The 20,569-nt window shown below is 46.7% G+C and overlaps 1 protein-coding gene across 1 annotated transcript in view; it reads right to left on the bottom strand.

The window, feature by feature from the left end:
* Positions 1-20,569, bottom strand: part of LOC120027661 (MAGUK p55 subfamily member 7-like) — a 160,843-nt gene that overhangs the window by 27,621 nt on the left and 112,653 nt on the right. The window contains exon 6 of the mRNA XM_038972655.1: positions 10,414-10,491. Within this exon, the coding sequence (XP_038828583.1) occupies positions 10,414-10,491 (78 nt within the window). The remainder of the gene's footprint in view (positions 1-10,413; positions 10,492-20,569) is intronic.

Raw genomic sequence — 20,569 nt, 5'->3', positions numbered from 1 at the left:
CGGTGATCCTGCCGACAAAGGACAGGTCTGAGGAGCTATTTGGCGTCGCAGCTAGCCCAGCTGCTAGCTAGCTGCATATCAAGCCAGCAAGGTTCCTGAACGCAGCCCGTGACGCGGTTAGCCATTGTGGCTGGGACCGCAGATTGTCCCGGGTTTGTGGCTGTCTAGATCCCTGCTGTTTGTTGTTTTCAATTTTCCCCGTGACCTGCCCTGTCTGGAACTGCAAGGAGTAACAGCATAACCTACGATGAGCTGAATGAGTAGAACGGTGAGTCAATGAGTTGAAACAGGAGATCGGCAAGATACAGCAATCTGTAAGTCATTGAGAGAGGACATCAGTTCTGTGTGTGAATTCATGATAACAATGACAGATAAATTAGACTTTCTCGAGGGACAATCAAGGCGAAACAACACGGTTGTGGACAGAATTGCAGAATCTCCACGAGACCTGGACGGAGTCCGCGGACAAAGTGAGGGAAATGATCTCTGAGAAATTGAAGATGGACCACAGGACGATTGAGGTGGAGTGCGCCCACAGGACTGGAAAGGCCCAGGCTGATAGTGGTCAAGTTCCTGAGGTTCAAGGACAAGGTAGCTGTTTTGGAAAGAGCCAAGAACTTGAGAGGAACGTATATCTTCCTCAACGAGGACTATCCTGAAGCTGTGCGCCAGAAGAGGAAAGAACTGATCCCAGCCATGAAAGCTGCCAGAGTGCATGGGGACATTGCTTACATCCGCTATGACAGGCTCATTGTCCCCCTTCCCTCCCAGAAGCCTGGAAGGGATGACAGAGCCAAGCCTATGGGTTCGTAGCTTCAACCCCGCAGCACACACACACAAATTGATTAATGGACAGCTGAATGTATATTTTTTTCTCTTGCTTTGTTTGCTCTTTTCAGTATTATGTCTATCTCTGATAAGCTACCCAGGAAAGGGCTGAAAATAGCCCATATTAATATACGTAGCCTTAGAAATAAGGTTCATGAAATCAGTAACTTGCTAACATCAGATAACATTCATATATTAGCCATTTCTGAGACTCACTTAGATACTTCATTTGATGATACATCAGTAGCAATACATGGATATAACATCTATAGAAGAGACAGGAATGCTTATGGGGGAGGTGTTGCTGTATGTATTCAGAGGCATCTCCCTGTAATGCTTATAGAAGATCTTATGTCAAGTGTTATTGAAGTGTTGTGGTTGCAGGATCACTTGGCTCATCTAAAGACTTTTCTTTTGGGGTGTAGGCCACCAAGTGCTAACAGTCAGTATCTAAATAATATGTATGAAATAGCTTGATAGTGTATGTGATGTAAACAGAGAGGTCTACTTTCTTGGAGACCTGAATATTGCCTGGTTTTCATTAAGTTGTCCACTCAAGAGGAAGCTTCTCACTGTAACCAGTGCCTGTAATCTGGTTCAGGTTATTAATCAACCTACCAGGGTGTTTACAAACACTACAGGAACAAAATCATCCACATGTAGTGATCACATTTTTACTAATACTGTAGAACTTTGTTCGAAAGCTACATCCATACCCATTGGATGCAGAGATCACAATGTAGTAGCTATATCCAGGAAATCCAAAATTCCAATAGCTGGGCCTAAAATAGTGTATAAAAGACAATACAAAAGATTTTGCTGTGACTCTTATGTGGATGATGCTAAAAATATGGGTTGGTCTGATGTGATTAATGAGGAGCATCAGTTGATGAATTTATGAAATTGCTTCTTCCAATTATTGATAAACATGCACCTGTTAAGAAACTGATTGTTAGAACTGTTGAGGCTCCATGGATTGATGAGGAATTGAAAAACTGTATGGTAGAAAGAGATGGGGCAAAAGGAGTGGCTAATAAGTCTGGCTGCACATCTGACTGGCTGACTTACTGCAAATTGAGAAATTATGTAACTAAACTCAACAAAAAGAAGAAGAAACTAAATTATGAAGCCAAGATCAATGATATAAAGAATGATGGAAAAAAACTTGAGTACTTTAAATTAAATTATGAGCAGAAAGACAAATTCAACTCCATCTTTCATCGAATCAGATGGCTTATATTCATAACAAAACCATTTGATGTTGCCAATTATTTGAATGATTACTTCAATGGCAAAGTGGGCGAACTTAGGCAGGAAATGCCAACAACGAACAGAGAGGAATTGTACTCATGCATAAAAAAAAAAATAATGAAAGAAAAGCATTGTAAAGTTAGTGTGGGAGAGGTGGAAAAATGATTGTAATCGATCAATAATGACAAACCTCCTGGCATTGACAACTTAGATGGAGAGCTACTGAGGATGTTAGCTGACTCTAAAGCCACTCCTATCTGTCATATCTTTAATCTGAGCCAAGAGGAGTCTTTGTCCTCAGGCCTGGAGGGAAGCCAAAGTAATTCCGCTACCCAAGAGTGGTAAAGCGGCCTTTGCTGGTTCGAACATCGGACCTATAAGCTTGCTGCCAGCTCTTAGCAAACTGTTGGAAAAAATTGTGTTTAACCAAATACAATGCTATTTCTCTGTAAAGAAATTAACAACAGACTTTCAGCATGCTTATAGAGAAAAGCACTCAACATGTACTGCACTGACACAAATGACTGATGATTGGTTAAAAAAAATTGGTAATAAGGGAATTGTGGGAGCTGTACTGTTAGATTTCAGTGCAGCCTTTGCTATAATTGATCATAACCTGTTGTTGAAAAAACGTATGTGCTCTGCCATATCGTGGATTCAGAGCCATCTATCTAAACTCAGCAAAAAAAGAAACGTCCCTTTTTCAGGACCCTGTCTTCAAAGATAATTCGTAAAAATCCAAATAACTTCACAGAGCTTCATTGTAAAGGGTTTAAACACTGTTTCCCATGCTTTCAATGACCCAATGACCCATAAACAATTAATGAAGATGCACCTGTGGAACGGCCGTTAAGACACTAACAGCTTACAGATAGTAGGCAATTAAGGTCACAGTTATGAAAACTTAGGACACTGAAGAGGCCTTTCTACTGACTCTGGAAAAACACCAAAAGAAAGATGCCCAGGGTCCCTGCTCATCTGCGTGAATGTGCCTTAGGCATGCTGCAAGGAGGCATGAGGACTGCAGATGTGGCCAGGGCAATAAATTGCAATGTCCGTACTGTGAGACGCCTAAGACAGCGTTACAGGGAGACAGAAAGGACAGCTGATCGTCCTCGTAGTGGCAGACCACTTGTAACACCTGCACAGGATCGGTACATCCGAATATCACACCTGCGGGACAGGTAGAGGATGGCAACAACAACTACCCGAGTTACACCAGGAACGCACAATCCCTCCATCAGTGCTCAGACTGTCCGCAATAGGCTGAGAGAGGCTGGACTGAGGGCTTGTAGGCCTGTTGTAAGGCAGGTCCTCACCAGACGTCGCCTATGGGCACAAACCCACCGTCGCTGGACCAGACAGGACTGGCAAAAAGTGCTCTTCACTGACGAGTCGCGGTTTTGTCTCATAAGGGGTGATAGTCGGATTTGCGTTTATCGTCGAAGGAATGAGTGTTACACTGAGGCCTGTACTCTGGAGCGGGATCGATTTGGAGGTGGAGGGTCCGTCATGGTCTGGGGCGGTGTGTCACAGCATCATTGGACTGAGCTCGTTGTCATTGCAGGCAATCTCAACGCAGTGCGTTACAGGGAAGACATCCTCCTCCCTCATGTGGTACCCTTCCTGCAGGCTCATCCTGACATGACCCTCCAGCATGACAATGCCACCAGCCATTCTGCTCGTTATGTGCATGATTTCCTGCAAGACAGGAAGGTCAGTGTTCTGCCATGGCCAGCAAAGAGCCCGGATCTCAATCCAATTGAGCACGTCTGGGACCTGTTGGATCGGAGGGTGAGGTCTAGGGCCATTAACCCCAGAAATGTCCAGGAACTTGCAGGTGCCTTGGTGGAAGAGTGGGGTAACATCTCACAGCAAGAACTGGCAAATCTGGTGCAGTCCATGAGGAGGAGATGCACTGCAGCACTTAGTGCAGCTGGTGGCCACATCAGATACAGACTGTTACTTTTGATTTTGACCCCCCCCCCCCTTTGTTCAGGCACACATTATTCAATTTCTGTTAGTCACATGTCTGTGGAACTTGTTCAGTTTATGTCTCAGTTGTGGAATCTTATGTTCATACAAATATTTACACATGTTAAGTTAACTGAAAATAAACGCAGTTGACAGTGGGAGGACGTTTCTTTTTTTTCTGAGTTAAGAACTCAGAGCGTTTTCTTTAATGGAAGCTTCTCTAATGTCAAACATGTAAAGTGTGGTGTACCGCAGGGCAGCTCTCTAGGCTCTCTACTCTTCTATTTTTACCAATGACCTGCCACTGGCATTAAACAAAGCATGTGTGTCCATGTATGCTGATGATTCAACCATATACACATCAGCAACCACAGCTAATGAAGTCACTGAAACCCTTAACAAAGAGTTGCAATCTGTTTTGGAATGGGTGACCTGTAAATAAACTGGTCCTGAACATCTCTAAAACTAAGAGCATTGTATTTGGTCCAAATCATTCCTTTAGTTCTAGACCTCAGCTGAATCTGGTAATGAATGGTGTGGCTGTTGAACAAGTTGAGACTAAATTACTTGGCATTACCTTAGATTGTAAACTGTCATGGACAAAACATATAGATTTAATGGTTGTAAAGATGGGGAGAGGTCTAGCCGTAATGCTCTGCTTTTTTGACGCCACACTCCAAAAAGCAAGTCCTGCAGGCTCTAGTTTTGTCTTATCTTGACTATTGTCCAGTCATGTGGTCGAGTGCTGCAAGGAAAGACCTAGTTAAACTGCAGCTGGTCCAGAACAGAGAGGCACGTCTTGCTCTTCATTGTAATCAGAGGGCTGATATAAATACTACGCATGTCAGTCTCTCTTGTTAAGAGTTGAGGAGAGACTGACTGCATCACTTCTTTTTTATAAGAAACACCCATGTGTTGAAAATCCCAAATTGTTTGCATAGTCAACTTACACACAGCTCTGACACACACGCTTATCCCACCAGACATGACACCAGGGGACTTTTCACAGTCCCCAAATCCAGAACAAATTCAAGAAAGCGTACAGCGTTATATAGAGCCCTTATTGCATGGAACTTCCTTCCATCTCATATTGCTAAAAAAAACAGCAAACCTGGTTTCAAAAAACAGAGAAAGCAACACCTCGCGGCACAACGCCTCTCCCCTATTTGACATAGATAGTTTGTGTGTATGCATTGATATGTAGGCTACGTGTCTTTAAAAAAAATGTATGTAGTTCTGTCCTTGAGCTGTTCTTGTCTATTAATGTTCTGTATTATGTCCTTCTGTATTATATTTCGTGTTTTGTGTGGACCCCAGGAAGAGTAGCTACTGCTTTTGCAACAGCTAATGGGGATCCTAATAAAATACCAAAAATAACAACTACTCTGGTAGGTTGTAGTAATGCTGTAAAGTTGGTTGCCAACCGCCATATTAAGTCCAAAATGAGAAGAAAAAGCCTGACGGAAGGAGGAGAGATTACGAGAAACAAATTTGGTTTACCGTTTTATCTTTGGATTAATTGTTGGAGTAGAGGACCTTGTGCATTTCAGGTAAAATAACAACCCAATGTTTATGTCCCAGGACAAATTAGCTAGCAACCACAAGCTAGATAGCTAAATTGCCATAAATGTTTAATGCTTTTCGACCTGTCCCCAAACTAATATAATTAGTTCAGAGTTGTTGATGTTTCAACCTGCGTGCGTGTCCTGATCGGTCTGGTGTGGGGTACAAAATCAGCAGGCGCGCGAGCAGTTTGGTCAGTATGTAACAAGGCCAGACAAAAAGAGGCCTCAGTCATGCTCTAGAGGTAATAATCCTGTCTGTGTGCTGAGGGCCGCCAGGCAGCATGAAGAGAGACAGCCCATCAATCTGATGTCTCCCTAATACTCTCTGCTTCAGCACCCGAGCAAAAGCCAGGGGCCAGGGGCCCAGACCCAAACTTGGTGGGCTGCTGCCTGGACCAGGCCCGTGGTTGTCTGGTTGTCTAGAGGGGGTGGCCAGGCTCATCTCCGTGGGCTGGACAGGAGCTGATTTATGGGTGCCCTGGCAGAGAGAGCCGTGGTTCCCTGGGGGTGAGGAAGGCTGGAGAGAAGCGGCGAAGGAGCGGCTGAGTGCCCAGACAAAGGGCCGCTTGTGAGTGAACGGGGATGAGGAGGAGAACCGCCTGAACCGCGTCTGTTCAACGAGCCCCGGTGAAAAATCACAAGAGCTCTGAGAATCCTCCCACTGGCAGGGACAAGAGGAGGAGTGTGTGGGAGGAGGAGGGGAGTACCAAAAAACCCACACACCAGGGTTAGGGTCAATCCAATTCAATTCTAGTCAATTCAGGAAGTACACTGAAATTCAAATTCCAATTCTCGTCAATGCTGTTCAATGGGGAAAATGAGGAAGTGGAATTTGGTATACTTTCTGAATTGACTGGAATAGAAAAGGAATTGACCCCTAACCCTGACACACGCTGCTCTCTGTTGCTCAGAGCGAGCGACCACCAGTAGACTGACTGCATATTTTTCAGTTCACAGTAACGGGGGTCTAAAGCCGAGGGAAACAGTTCAAGGAACATCATCCTCCCACACACACACAGCCAGACACACACCCAAACTAGTGTGTGATGATTACAGAGGAAAAGAGCGGAGGATGTTTGACTAATGACGTCCAGGGTGAGGTAGCAGTCAGGTAGGGGTGAGGTACAAGGGCAGCAGGGGTGAAGGAAAGGGCCGTGGAGGCCCTCTCACCTCTTCTGTGACAAAAACACATGTCCTGGAGGGGGTTTTCCACTTGGTGAGTCCCCTCCAGGGACAGAGAGCCGCCAGGTGGGTTAAGGGACAGCCCAGTAGACCCAGGTCAATGTCACTGCCCCCCCCAGTTCATCCCAGGAGTATACGTCATCACCACAGAGAGAGAGAGAGAGAGGAGTCACTACTGCACTGCTGTTGCCCTCTGAAGAGACAGACGGTGTGTGAGAGAGCGAGAGAAAAATAAAGATGAGGTTGTGAGCATCTTGCTCTGTACAGACATCATCCCTTGCCAAAGTGAACTGCTACGAGAGAGAACAGGTCCTTTTATTGTCTTATTAAAGGTTTCAGCTCATAACTCACTAGGGAGGAAAGATGACACAACATACTCTATACTACCTTCATGCTTCTACGCTACAATCACACTTTCCATTCTCTCTCTCTCTGTGTGTGTGTGTGTGTCTACTTTGTGGACTGTGGCTGAGTGTATTTCAGTCGTAACCCCATGGCCAGCCCCACACTGATGTCTGTTTAGACAGGCTTGATGTGGAGCACTGAGTTTACGGTTCCCGCGGCCATGAAACCCATTACGTTATTTCAAACACAAATAAAAACCTGCGTCTGGCTATAACCGATGCGCACATCTTGTTCAATTAAAGCTCGTCTTTTTGTGATTGAATTTTACACCAGATGTTTCCACAACATAAGGTAAATACATGGTTCTGTCTCCTGGACATGCTAAAACGGGCTTGGCGCTGGATGACACCATGAGACTGAAGAAGAAGACACTGAAGCGAACATCAACGTCTTCAGGTCTGTCTGTCCTAATGGCAATTACTTACCTGAAAGATCCAGCGGAAATCAGTTCAACATTCATATACACGGACAATATTTGTCAGTTTGTAACACTTCTTTAAGACAAAGAAGGTACAGGTAACTGCCAAAATAAAGGAACCGCCAACATAAAGGGCGTTGGGCACCACGAGACAGAACAGCTTCAATGCACCTTGGCATAGATTCTACAAGTGTCTGGAACTCTATTGGAGGGATGCGACATTATATTTCCACAAGAAATTCCATATTTTGTTGATGGTGGCTGAGACACAAACGACCCACATGACCGTAAGCATGATGGGATGGTTTAACTGATTAAGTACCTCAGGAACCACACTTATGTGGAAGCACCCGCTTTCAATATACTTTGTTTCCCTCATTTACTCAAGAGTTTCCCTTATTTTGGCAGTTACCTGTGAATCAATGCATTGTAACTGTGGATTGACAGTCAGTGTGGAGAGAGAGAGAGGAGAGGTTCTCTCTGGGCCCACCTGGTGGCCAGTCTGGAGAATGACAGACTAGAGAGGATGGGAGGACAACCAACAGAGGAGAGGGCCAGGGTAAAGGAGACAGACATTTGCTGGGAGCTGTGGCCTTGTGTGTAATGAATTTGTGCTTGTGAGTTTATGGGCCTTTTATGTGTGTGTGTGTGTGTGTGTGTGTGTGTGTGTGTGTGTGTGTGTGTGTGTGTGTGTGTGTGTGTGTGTATGCATGTGGTTGCGCGTGTGTAATAGTATTTCATCAAGCCAGCCAGGTATTGTGAGGACTCATGAGGTCTGTCCTATAGTAGCAGCAGTAGAGGTCTGGTGGGTCTGTGGATGGAGTCACCTGCTGAGACCGCTCTAGACAGTGCACGAGGGCAGACAGGGGTTGAAGTGTCATTTTATGTGAGGCAATAAATTCAACCTCCATAAACGAAACTCAACCCCAAAATGAATTTCACCAAGACTTCCTCTACTCAAGAAGTTTAATACCATACACTCTACTACACACAATGACTTCAATAGCTTTCATTTCGACGCTCGGCGAGACGACGCGGTTGAAAAGGGATACTTCTTAAAAACACACATAGTTCTTAAAAACACAAGTGCTCTGAATGGTTCTGGTTGGTGGCTCTGTCACTCCGGACCGCTCTGATAAATCATCTTTATCCTGATATCTGAGGTTTCTCACAGCATTTACGAGGAAGCGCACATTTCAAACGCGGTCATTTTAAAAATGAACGGGGGGCTGATAGGTGGATCCCTTAAATAAATACAGAGAAGGAAGCTTGCCATGACCCATGGAGGGAGAGAGGGAGAAGGAAAAATAAGTTGTCTCTCTCTCTCCCACACAATAGACAAACAGCAGTATTGTGCACTAAGTCCCTGGTGCTGTGTTGTGGACCCGGTGACCTGGGTTCCGTCTGTCATCCTGCCATCCATACATCCATCGGTCTTCTAGAGTTTCTCTCGGCCAGACCAGACCAGTCTCTCCAGTCCCAGGGCTGTTTGTGCGGTCATTGTCACGGCAGGCCGCTTAACAATGACAGCAATGGAGTTTGCAAGACAGCAACAACAGTCCTGAGACTCAGGCTAGGCACCCTCAGCTAAAGAAACACACAGCCAGCTCAGCCAGGCCATAAAATAACCCACAAGACACACTCCACCTCTCTCTTTCTCTCAGATCCCTTTGACTCTCTCTGCCTCGCTCTCCTCAGGCCTCCTCGGTGCTCTTTAGAAGGAGTTGAGGAATACTCCACAGCACTTTGATTACAATAAACAGAGCAGGGGATTTAAAACACAACCACACATCATTAAACCACAGCTTACATTACTAAACCAGACTGGATCAGTGGTTTATACAGGTGTGTGTGTGTGTACGCATGCTCTTGTGCAACCATGCGCGTGTGTGTGTGTGTGTGTGTGTGTGTGTGTGTGTGTGTGTGTGTGTGTGTGTGTGTGTGTGTGTGTGTGTGTGTGTGTAACGCTGCTAGTTCCATTACTGCACCAACACAATGTGATATATGTTTAGTTAATAATGACAGAGAAGGGTTTTCAGAGCTCTGATGATGAGAGGAGCAGAGAGTTTAACGGCCGTACAGATGATGGAAGTAAATAACCCATCGCTGGCAGCCATATTGGTACTCTGTCATGCACGCACAGACACACATGCAGAGTGCTGGCATTTTGGGGAGAGGACGACAGGTTAATAAATTGACGGGGCCGTGTGCCACAGGTGATGGTGTGACATCGCCTCTCTCTCGCTTCTCTCCTATATTTATGCTCCCCGAGTCATTTCTCCTCTTTCATCTGACGCTTCGTCTCTTCCTGTCCTCCGCCCTGACGTTCTCATCCATCTTTTAACCTTCCTCTGAATTGTTGCCCTTTTCACTCTCTCCCTCCTTCCTTATGCCCTTTGAAAATGATCACTTGTTCCCTGGGGCCATGGGAGCTGGATTTTCTATTCCGTAGCAGCGAGACGTATGGGAAGAAGCGGGGGAGAAAGGAGGGAGGGGGGGAGAGGTCAGGGAGAAGAGGGGGAGAAAGGAGAGAGATTAGAGGGAGAGGAGGGAGAGATGGGATCTAAGGGTGCAGTGTTATTGGAAAAGGCGTGTCATATCATTCTGAGAGTGAGAGGAGCTAGGTAGCTACATGGAGAGAGGTGAAAGGTCGCAGGAGGAGAAATAACAACAGTGAAACCTCATCTGACTCCCAGCGGGAAACTCAGCGGGGGTAGGGTGTGTGTGTGTGCGCGTGTGTATAGGTGTACTGTGTGTGTGTGCAAACCGGGCAAGGGGGGGGCTACTTACGTCAGCGGCCAGGAAGCCAGCACTGTCCAGGATGGGGGAGGGACTACGCTCCTCATAGTGCTGCAGTCTCTCATGGATCTGAAGGAGAGACCGAAAGAAAGGAGAGATTAAGAGAAAGAAAGGAGATGAAGAGAAATAAAGGAGACGAAGAGAAATAAAGGAGAGACTAGGCGAAAGAAAGAAGGGACTAAATGAAAGAAAGAAGAGACTGTTGTGGTCAGAGAGGGGGAGGCTGGGCTAGGGAAACACACACTAGTGTCTGTTAACACCCCCCACACCCACACACACAAAAGAAAGTCATTCCCAGAGGGCTACCGGAGCACAACAGACTGCTTTAGTGCTTTTCAGTTCATTCTCCAACTGTACCATCAATCCTGCTCTCCTCCACCTACTGGATAAGCTCTGGTGGTTACCGATTACTAAACATTTCAACAGCTTCACTAAATACTATCAATATAGGACCGCAGCACCAGAACACAACTTTAGTCCCAGGACAGGAAAATAAACTGGAAAAATAACATATGTTTCAACACTTTACACACACAGAGAGACAGAGAGAGAGAGAGAGACAGAGAGAGAGAGAGAGAGAGAGAGAGAGAGAGACAGAGACAGAGACAGAGACAGAGACAGAGAGACACAAAGACAGAGAGACAGAGAGACAGAGACAGAGAGAGAAAGTGAGAGATCGACACCGTTGCCATAGAGCACACAAAAAAAAACTCTACTTACCTTGGCCTAAACATCAGCGCCACAGGTAATTTCCACAAAGAAATACTTGAATCAGTTATAGAACCCATTGCCCTTTATGGTTGTGAGGTCTGGGGTCCGCTCACCAACCAAGAATTCATAAAATGGGACAAACACCAAATTGAGACTCCGCATGCAGAATTCTGCAAAAATATCCTCCGTGTACAACGTAGAACACCAAATAATACATGCAGAGCAGAATTAGGCCAATACTCGCTAATTATCAAAATCCAGAAAAGAGCCGTTAAATTCTACAAAGACAAAAAAGGAAGCGATTCCCAAACCTTCCATAACAAAGCCATCAGTGTGCCATCACAGCAGCAAGATTTGTGACCTGTTGCCACAAGAAAAGGTCAACCAGTGAAGAACAAACACCATTGTAAATATAACCCATATTTATGGTCCCTTTTGTACTTTAACCATTTGTACATCGTAACAACACTGTATATATACATAATATGACATTTGTAATGTCTTTATTCTTTTGGAACTTCTGTGAGTGTAAAGTTTACTGTTCATTTTTATTTTTTTATTTCACTTTTTATCTACCTCACTTGCTTTGGCAATGTTAACATATGTTTCCCATGCCAATAAAGCTCTTTGAATTGAATTGTGAGACGGAAAGAGAGAGAGCGAGAGAGCGAGAGAGCGAGAGAGCGAGAGAGAGACAGAGAGACAGAGAAGCTGATAATATCATTATGATTAGATGTGTCAGTGACATCCAACCCAGCTGACACTCTTGGGTGCGTTCATAAATTCACTCTGGCTATCTACTCCGATTTCAGAGCACTCCCGTCTGAGTGTGCCAGAGCCCAGAATAACTGATGAATTTACAAATGCTCAACACCCGTTGAATATGGCCGGTGTCAGTAAACGTTGTCAAAGAAGCATACTAAAAATTGTTGCAAAGTTAGAGTCACCAAAGCTCTGGTTAACATGAACAGCCTAACCAGCTCTGCTAGGGAGAGTAAAATGGTCAGAGTGAGGTGTTCTCATTTGTGTCTGGAAGTAGCTAGCAAGCTAGCCAATGTTAGCCAGTTTGCTTGGGGGCTTGACTGCCGTTATGAGGTCAGAACACTCGGATCAACCCTACTCCTCGGCCAGAGTGTGCACTCTGAAAGTTCAGAGAGGGAAACGCTCGGAATTTATGAACGCCCAGAGTGCACTCTGAGCGCACTCTGGCACTCCAGATTGAATTAACGAACGCGCCCCGTCATGTGTGATGTATGAACTGCTGCCAAAGAATGCCACAACAAAACAGGATGTTGTCAGGGCCTATCAGCAAATCGTAGAGGGACAAACACCCACCTACTGCCTCTCGCACCATCCCTCTATCCCAGGACCGGGGTGTGGAGCTGGGCCAAGGGTTGAGCGACAGCTGGGCCCAAGCCCTGGATCATTCCTAGATGTCCCAGCAGCCAGCCTACATTCCAGCACCACGAGGCTGGAGGAGAGAGCCCTCTGGCTGGGGTGACAATGACAGAAGAGTCCTGGCCCTGGAGCTTGGAACGGCTAGGTGCCTGGAGGGCCTACGCAGAACGGCACTCACTCAATCTTTCTTTCTCACTCCCTCTCTCTCTCTCGCTCTCTGTTCCCCTCTCTCCAATACTCTCCCTCTCTCTGCAGACATGGAGCAGTGACAAACCGCAACCAATGAATCACTCACTAGGAGGAGGAGGAGGAGAGAAGAGTTTGGGGGAAGGTTTTTTTCTGACACGTTGTTAACAACTACAGTTGCTGTGTAATTAAAACTTCTCTGGCTTTATGAGAACTATGTTACCCGGACAACGTCACAGCCTGTGTGTGAATAAAAACAGGAATGCGCCTGCATGGGAGGAATGTGTCAATTACGCAGGATGGAATTAGTCTCCTCTAACGTCCATTTCAATGGCTAATATTTGCTGTCACAGAAAGAGGTAAAAAAAAATGGAGGGGGATTTAAAATGGTATATTTTAACAAAACATGAAAATAAAACGTATGCAGAGCATTGCAGAGGGAATGTGCTGGTTTTTATAGAAGAGAAATAGATTCCAACATAGCTACAAGAGAAAATTATCCAATCTATGATTAGGAGAAGGGCATACATTTTGGAAGTCTCATAGAGACCAGAGGTTTTTAACCCGGTGTGCCTTGAGGAACTCAGGTGGGCCGCAAAACTTTTCCAAATGTTTTGGAACAGTCACTTATCAACGTACATGGAATTTTGACTGGAACGACCAGTGCCACTCAGACAATGTATTGCATGGCACATGGTCACATCTGTATCATTTGAGCAGTGTACATCACAAGCATAGTCATTGTATTTTTTGACTTGTGAGAACCATTAGTACAAGCAAGTCTGATTAGGTTTACCTGAACCCCAGCATCTGCTGTAGAAACAAAACGGAACATGGCTTTGTGTCAGTGGTTGCACCTTTACAATGCAGAAAACTGCTAGCCTCCTGGGAAAAAGAAAAAACGATTTTACCGGAGTAACATTTTTTTCACTGTGGCGTGGATTGCGGGACGCTCTTAAAAGGGGTACACAAAACATGAAAATAGTTCAAATAAATCCTATTTAAATCTATAGAAAACCTTTGTCACCGAAAATATCAGTCAATATCACTAAATCAATTAATAGGGACATTTTAGGTGAGCAGCAGAATTTCTTTTATCCCATCAAGGTTTGCCATGGTTCAAAAAAGTTAGGGAACCACTGATATTGACCATAGATTAGATCATTTTCTATTGCTTATATATTTAATATTGTCTTTATATTGTGGTAATATACCAGTATCGGATTCAGCCAGGAGGTCTCTGGAGCTAAATCATCCAGTGTCTCAGTCACAGACAGCCAGACAGAATGAGAGTTAGACAAGAGCAGCATTGTTACCGGGTCAGGTTTAAGGCTGTAGGCTACAGTACCAGTAACAGTACAGGAGATCTGGTCCCCACCAAGGGTTCCAATCCCCAAGATAAATCCACATTACTCGGCCATAAAAACACTGCATTAGGCGTGTCCCCTGGTAATCTGGGGAAGGGAGCGCTGCAGGGACGGTGCTCTGTGTGGGTGTGTGTGATTACTAATCTGGGGAGGGGAGCGCTAAACTGGGGAGCCTGACGGCTGCTCCTCCTCTGCTCTTACTGAGCTTTGAGACTAGGGCTGGGGATGGAGCTTTGAGACTAGGGCTGGGGATGGAGCTTTGAGACTAGGGCTGGGGATGGAGCTTTGAGACTAGGGCTGGGGATCGAGCTTTGAGACTAGGGCTGGGGATCGAGCTTTGAGAAGACTAGGGCTGGAGCTTTGAGAAGACTAGGGCTGGAGCTTTGAGGAGACTAGGGCTGGAGCTTTGAGGAGACTAGGGCTGGAGCTTTGAGACTAGGGCTGGGGATGGAGCATTGAGACTAGGGCTGGGGATGGAGCATTGAGACTAGGGCTGGAGCTTCGAGACTAGGGCTGGGGCTGGAGATTTGAGACTAGGGCTGGGGCTGGAGATTTGAGACTAGGGCTGGAGCTTTGAGACTAGGGCTTGGGATGGAGCTTTGAGACTAGGGCTTGGGATGGAGCTTTGAGACTAGGGCTGGGGATGGGGATGGAGCATTGAGACTAGGGCTAGAGCTTCGAGACTAGGGCTGGAGCTTCGAGACTAGGGCTGGAGCTTGGAGACTAGGGCAGGGGATGGAGCTTTGAGACTAGGGCTGGAGCTTTGAGACTAGGGCTGGGGATGGAGCTTTGAGACTAAGGCTGGGGATGGAGCTTTGAGACTAGGGCTGGAGCTTGGGATGGAGCTTTGGACCCATCTCAAGGATACTTCTGATAACAGGTACGAATCACATTGCAGACAGAGGACTAGGCTAAATACTCTCTCAGTCTGCTGTTCTACGGTAGCCTACAGGGTTCATCTCCCGCCGACACTCTCACAGCACAGCCCATAAAAGGACACAGGAGAAGCTCTAGTTACTTCCTCTTCAGCACATCCATCCATCACTCTGAAACACAAGGTGAATCAGAGCGAGAAAGAACGGCACTGTCTTCGCCTCTCCAGCATTCCAGAATGAGAATCACATCTGCTTAGCTAGTTCCACCGACACATAGTCACTCCGACCCAGTCTGATGCTTAGTTACTGTGGAATTTCTCTGCTCTAGAATGTGAGATCTGATGGCAATGCTTTTTTATTTACAACTACAGGGCCACGTCCAGATGGTGCCTCTGTCCGTGAGCAGAGCGGAGGACAGGAATGCATCCGTCTGCCTGCCTAAGGGGACAGCTCGGAGCCAGTGCCGTCACGTATTTTAACGTAATAACGAGCTGCTTTACATATCATAGCCTACATTCTTCAGGCCACCAGCAATACTCTGCTTGAGCTCCTGGCAGGCAGGCAGGGTGTGTGTCTGTCTGTTTTTGTGTGGCGGTGGAAAAAGGTCTAACACTGAGAGGTTGGGTAACAGCCAGGCAACGCCAGGCCAAATACTTAGTTAAACCCAGAGCAGAAATAGAAGCTAGGGGTGCATACCACATGGCATCCTAGTAATGCACTAAATAAGATATAGGGCACCATTTGGAAAGCAACCTACAACCTGGAAGCTAGAGAATCCCACAGGCAGGAATCAAAGGCAGGGATTCTGACTGCAGTGAGTGGAGGACACACCGAACGTCGCACAATCAGATGAGCTTAGGGATGAATGTTTACCTTTACAGGGAGAGGAGCTTCCAGAAAACAGGCTACAATGAACCGGTGTGTCCTGATCTCTCAGTGGAGTCCACAGACCAGGTTGTGTCCCGTTCCATAACACCCAACAGGCTTAACATACACACAGATATACACTGAACATAACCCACAGCCCATGGATAGAGGACGTGAATATGAGATGTTCATGTTTGAAATAGGATACCTTTTCCAGAGGGGATTTAAGCCCCCCTGAGAACAGAACACCAGTCTTCCTCATCTTCAGTCATCAGTCTGGAACCCTCACCCCCGGCTGGTGGTCCTAGTCTTGGTTACCAGGTTAAAGGTTATGTCTGTGAACCTGGGTTCAATGCCAGCCTGTAGTGTGGCAGCACAATACCAACACACAGAGGACAGGCAGACCACAAGAGAGCACATCCTTCAAAAACACCAGCACCACTCAGGGACATTAACAACAGCCTGGCAGAACAGCATCAACAAGAAAGAGAGAGAGAGAGAGAGACTGAACGAAAGACGGAAGGAGATATGGTGGGAGGGAGAGAAAGAGAGACAAAAAAGAGAGGGAAGGAAAAAGATTGAAGAAAGAGAGCGACAGACAGAAAGATTGAGGTAGTGAGAGATGGAAAGAGAGAGAGGGCTGGATTGTGTTTCGGCTTGCGGGGCCAGCGAGGAGGCCTGGAACTCCTGCTTAATGTCGTCTGGACAGAGGCACTCGACGTGACCACTCCACAGATCTACTCACCCAACCCCTTCAATCCCTCCACCCCTCCGCTCCATTTTCCAGCAGGACCCAATGAAGTGTATCCAGTATCAAGAATCCACATCTCCAGATCACTACAGCTACTAACTTCAGAACACCTCATCAACCCCTCTCAGCATGGAGGGAGACACTGTGAGGAGGACTGTACCATGCAGGGGAAACAGACCAGGGGGCCAGACACACACAGACAGACACAGACAGATGTGCAGGCTTGAGACAGAAATGCTTGTCAGTCTGTGTTTACCCAAGAACCCTGGTTACCCCATTCAGTCTCCCAGCAACCGGAGAGGGCGAGGCTGGCTGTGTTCTCCTCTTCTCTCACACCGGTCAGCTTACAGCAGAGCCCTGGAGATGGTCTGATCTGGTCTGGCATGGTGACCTGACCAGTAAGGAGAAGTCCTAGACAGAGCCTGGAGATGGTCTGATCTGGTCTGGCATGGTGACCTGACCAGTATGGAGAAGTCATAGACAGAGCCTGGAGATGGTCTGATCTGGTCTGGCATGGTGACCTGACCAGTAAGGAGAAGTCCTAGACAGAGCCTGGATATGGTCTGATCTGGTCTGGCATGGTGACCTGACCAGTATGGAGAAGTCCTAGACAGAGCCTGGAGATGGTCTGATCTGGTCTGGCATGGTGACCTGACCAGTATGGAAAAGTCCTAGACAGAGCCTGGAGATGGTCTGATCTGGTCTGGCATGGTGACCTGACCAGCATGGAGAAGTCCTAGACAGAGCCTGGAGATGGTCTGATCTGGTCTGGCATGGTGACCTGACCAGTAAGGAGAAGTCCTAGACAGAGCCTGGAGATGGTCTGATCTGGTCTGGCATGGTGACCTGACCAGTATGGAGAAGTCCTAGACAGAGCCTGGAAATGGTCTGATCTGGTCTGGCATGGTGACCTGACCAGTATGGAGAAGTCCTAGACAGAGCCTGGAGATGGTCTGATCTGGTCTGGCATGGTGACCTGACCAGCATGGAGAAGTCCTAGACAGAGCCTGGAGATGGTCTGATCTGGACTGGCATGGTGACCTGACCAGTATGGAGAAGTCCTAGACAGAGCCTGGAGATGGTCCTCAACCATCACATTGCCACAGGGCATTGTCTCAAATACTTTGATATTAGCTCAAGAGCATCTCGTGGCCAAATAGCCAAGGCCCTGAACAACTTGGAATGAAACCCTTAATCTTGTCATAAAATGGTAATATAGAATTGTAGACTGCTGAGGGACAACAGACTGCTGCTAGGGTAGAATTGTATTGGAGTGTAGCTAGTTAGTTACTACCTGCTCCTCCGTGCCTGGGCTAAATAAATTCTCTGGAGGTGGCTGACACACAATGAGCATCTTGCCTTGAGGAGGGAGGTCTGGCCCGGGCCAGCACGGCGCCTAAGCTCTGCTCAGAACTCCGGATCTGCTAGGAACACGCTCAACTCTCATTTGTCATGAAAATGTCTGGAGAATGTGACAGCTTATTAAGAGAGCAGATGCACTGTGGAGGGAGAGAGGGAGGGAGGGAGAGAGAGAGAGAGAGAGAGTAGGAGAGAAGGAAAAAGAGAGAAGGAGAGAGAGAGAAGGAGAGAGAGAGAGCGAAGGAGAGAGAGAGAATGAAAAAGAGAGAAGGAGAGAGAGCGAGGGAGCGAGAGCGAGAGACAGAGAGAGCGAGGGAGCGAGAGAGAGCGAGAGAGAGCGAGAGAGAAGGAAAAAGAGAGAGTGAGAGAGAGAGAGAGAAGGAGAGAGAGAGAGAGAGAGAGGAGAGAGAGCGAGGGAGGGAGAAAGAGAGAGCGAGAGAGAGCGCGAGAGAGAAAGATCATGATCAGATGAGCTCCTGCATTTTTCAGCATGTTCTTAAAAAAATATAGATTTAGAGTTAGATAAACTTGGATTTTTTTGTCAGGAACATATACAGGATGCTATCCTCTACAACATAACCCTCCAAATCAAAACTCAAAACCTACAACCTGATTTTGGATGGAATTATGGAATCACCTGGAAGGCTTACAACTACCAAAGATTATTATTCCAACGCTATACAGCAAATGCTCTGGAAAACAACAGAAAACACCATCCAACCTGGAACTGAGTGAGTCATGTTTAGTCTGAAGCTAGATTTTATTTCCAAAAGCCAAGAAGAAAAATTCATTACATTACTTTATAAGGACTGAATGCTAAATTAAGGCTGCCAAGCTTGATACAACTTCAATTAGCACTGACGTGTCAAGTGAGAGGTGTCAAAGCCCTTTAGCCCAACAATGGCAGGAGAGTCAAATAGTCTACTCCAACCAAATGGAGAGGCCTTACAAGCGGCCTCCCGCTGTTCAGAGGTAATTCAAATACAGCACCCTGTGTATGTAAAGAATAATAAGGCAAGAAAAGATGACAAAATGAAGCTCCTTATGGAAAATCAAGAGACACTTTTTAATGACTATTATATAAATGGGAACATCAGCATCCTCATCTTCCACACAGACCATCCCCTGGCATGGCACAGTGCTATATTAACACACTACCCCTCTGTTGAGAGGGGGTGTTAACGAGGGGTGGAAACTCAGGATACTAGACAACGAGGACTCAGGGTCAGCTAATATAAATCTCTATAAGTCTGGAACAGTATTGGTACAGGGCAACCCCAAACAGTTTCAGCTCTCCCTTGAGAAAGATACCCCCACCCCGAGCGGGTCAGACCAGACCTCTTCATTATATAACCCCACAGATGAGCCACCCCAAACGGAAAGTCAACCTCCCAGCACAGAGTACTACCCTCTCATTGAAATGAAGGATACATTCACCAAGCTGAAGGTAAGGCAGGTGGAGCTGGAACAGCAGGTGATTACACTCCAGTCAGCACAGACAACAGTCCAGCACAACAACACCCCCTTAACCAGACCCGGAGAGCTGGAGGTGGAGAGAGACATATCTGCACTCTGGACTGTGGTAAGACAACTTCAACAATACAAAAAGCAAGAGCAGGAGAAGAACAGAGCACTAGAGGAGAGGATCAGACTGCTGGAGGAGAGGTTGAGGGGGATGGCGTGTGACAGAGAACAACCCACTAGAGGTGGCCACCCCCGCAGAGAAGCCAGCAGAACAGCCCACCTCAGCTCCCGACAAAAGTCTCAACACCACAGCAGAACAGTCCACACCAGACCCTGACCATAGCGCCGACATCACAGCAGAACAGACAAATGAAGAACCCCAAGCCCAGGGGATCTCACCCCCTCTGAGCACCCCCCCTGTCAGCCACCCTGATAGCCCTCCTGACAACCCCCCCACAACCACTGAGGACATACACAAGACACAGATTTGAGTCCATAAGGAGTACAATGGGAAATATATACAAGAAAAAAAGAAAAAAGAAGAAAAGAAAAAAAAAACTTTCCCCCCAAAGCGCACCCTAGACCTTCTGTCTGAGGACCAACTAGGTTCACCCAGCCACATAATAATACACCCAGCGCACCCTAGACCTTCTGTCTGAGGACCAACTAGGTTCACCCAGCCACATAATAATACACCCAGCGCACCCTAGACCTTCTGTCTGAGGACCAACTAGGTTCACCCAGCCACATAATAATACACCCAGCGCACCCTAGACCTTCTGTCTGAGGACCAACTAGGTTCACCCAGCCACATAATAATACACCCAGCGCACCCTAGACCTTCTGTCTGAGGACCAACTAGGTTCACCCAGCCACATAATAATACACCCAGCGCACCCTAGACCTTCTGTCTGAGGACCAACTAGGTTCACCCAGCCACATAATAATACACCCAGCGCACCCTAGATCTTCTGTCTGAGGACCAACTAGGGTCACCCAGCCACATAATAATACACCCAGCGCACCCTAGACCTTCTGTCTGAGGACCAACTAGGTTCACCCAGCCACATAAAAATACACACAGGCACAAACGACCTGAGAACACAGCAGGAAAGGGTGACCACAGCACTGAAGGGAGTGTTTGAAAAAGCTTCTTCTACTTTCCCCAA

This window comes from Salvelinus namaycush, chromosome 33 (genome assembly GCF_016432855.1).
Source record: "Salvelinus namaycush isolate Seneca chromosome 33, SaNama_1.0, whole genome shotgun sequence".
NCBI classification, from domain to species: domain Eukaryota; kingdom Metazoa; phylum Chordata; class Actinopteri; order Salmoniformes; family Salmonidae; genus Salvelinus; species Salvelinus namaycush.
This window is presented reverse-complemented; position numbering and strand designations above follow the sequence as displayed.